Genomic DNA, 1,159 nt, shown 5'->3' on the forward strand with positions numbered 1-1,159 from the left:
TGTGTGTGTGTGTGTGTGTGTGTGTGTGTGTGTGTGTGTGTGAAATAAATAGGGCCCCAGGGAATGGGAAGGGCCAGGTCATTCCTTAACAGGATGTGGGTCTAACTTTGCACACATTTGACCAAACATCCTCCACAGATTGAATCCTGGGCACTGAGCCAGTAGATGGGAGGGGAGGCAGTTGGACTCCCTTTCTCCCTTTCCATATCAAGCCTCTCCTCCCTCAGCTCTCTCCTCTGGGTGGAGGGAGAGAAGGTGGACAGACAGAACAGGCTTTCCTCCCCTAAATTCACCCAGCGATGGTCTGGGCCACAAATGCCCTTCATGTCCGTTTCCCATTAATATTCTCCCCTCTTCATTTGACAAAGGTGGACACCGAGGGGCAAAGAGGAGATGGCATTGATAACAAGACCCAGGTTCACAGTCCAGGCTGATCTGATCCCTACCGCAGTCACCAGCAGCCGGCCATTGATTGGCCCAAAGTTTTCCTGAGCATCCAATGGGAGGAAAGGGTGTAGTCTGGCTTCTATTCTTTAGTCTTGGCAGCACTGACCCCCCGGGACTCTTCCAGCCGTTTCTGCCCGCCCGTTGCTGCGCCTGCCTTTGTGCCCGGAGCGTGTTCTCCCACCTCCTAGGTCTGCCACCCCCACAGTCTCCGCCATGGGTCTGGAACTCTACCTGGACCTGATATCCCAGCCCTGCCGTGCGGTCTACATCTTCGCCAAGAAGAACGGCATCCCCTTCCAATTGCACACCGTGGAGCTGTTCAAAGGTAGATCCAGCGGGCAGACAGAGGAGTCTGGGGCCAGGAGTACTGGTGGACCGCGGCGGCTTGCCACCCCTGAAGGGTCAGGCTCAGTGTGCCGATAGGAGAGGAACGCGAGCCACCCAGGGAGGAAGCGTTTACATCAGTTATGAGCTGTGAATTTTTAAGAACCTTTGCCTGATGAATACAAGGCATCCCTCCAAACGCAGGATTGAAAGTAGAGGAAGTTCTCATGGCCAGGGGAGGGAAGTAGAGCCAAGGCTTGCAAATCCTCCCTTCTGGCTTAATTCTTTACCTGAGTATCACCACTTTGCATTTCTGCATCTTGGGGCAGAAAAGAGTTTTACGGGGATGGGGGCGGGTGGGGGAGTGGGGGGGTGGTAATCCCTCACC

General features: G+C 54.7%; 1 protein-coding gene across 1 annotated transcript in view; it reads left to right on the plus strand.

Moving 5' to 3' along the window:
• The first annotated feature begins 583 nt into the window (after positions 1-583).
• Positions 584-1,159, plus strand: part of LOC103740065 (glutathione S-transferase theta-3-like) — a 5,914-nt gene continuing 5,338 nt past the window's right edge. The window contains exon 1 of the mRNA XM_008840611.3: positions 584-772. Coding sequence (XP_008838833.1) covers positions 661-772 — 112 coding nt within the window. The 5' untranslated portion in view covers positions 584-660. The remainder of the gene's footprint in view (positions 773-1,159) is intronic.

Source organism: Nannospalax galili, unplaced genomic scaffold (genome assembly GCF_000622305.1).
Source record: "Nannospalax galili isolate Female #2095 unplaced genomic scaffold, S.galili_v1.0 scaffold2661, whole genome shotgun sequence".
NCBI lineage: Eukaryota > Metazoa > Chordata > Mammalia > Rodentia > Spalacidae > Nannospalax > Nannospalax galili.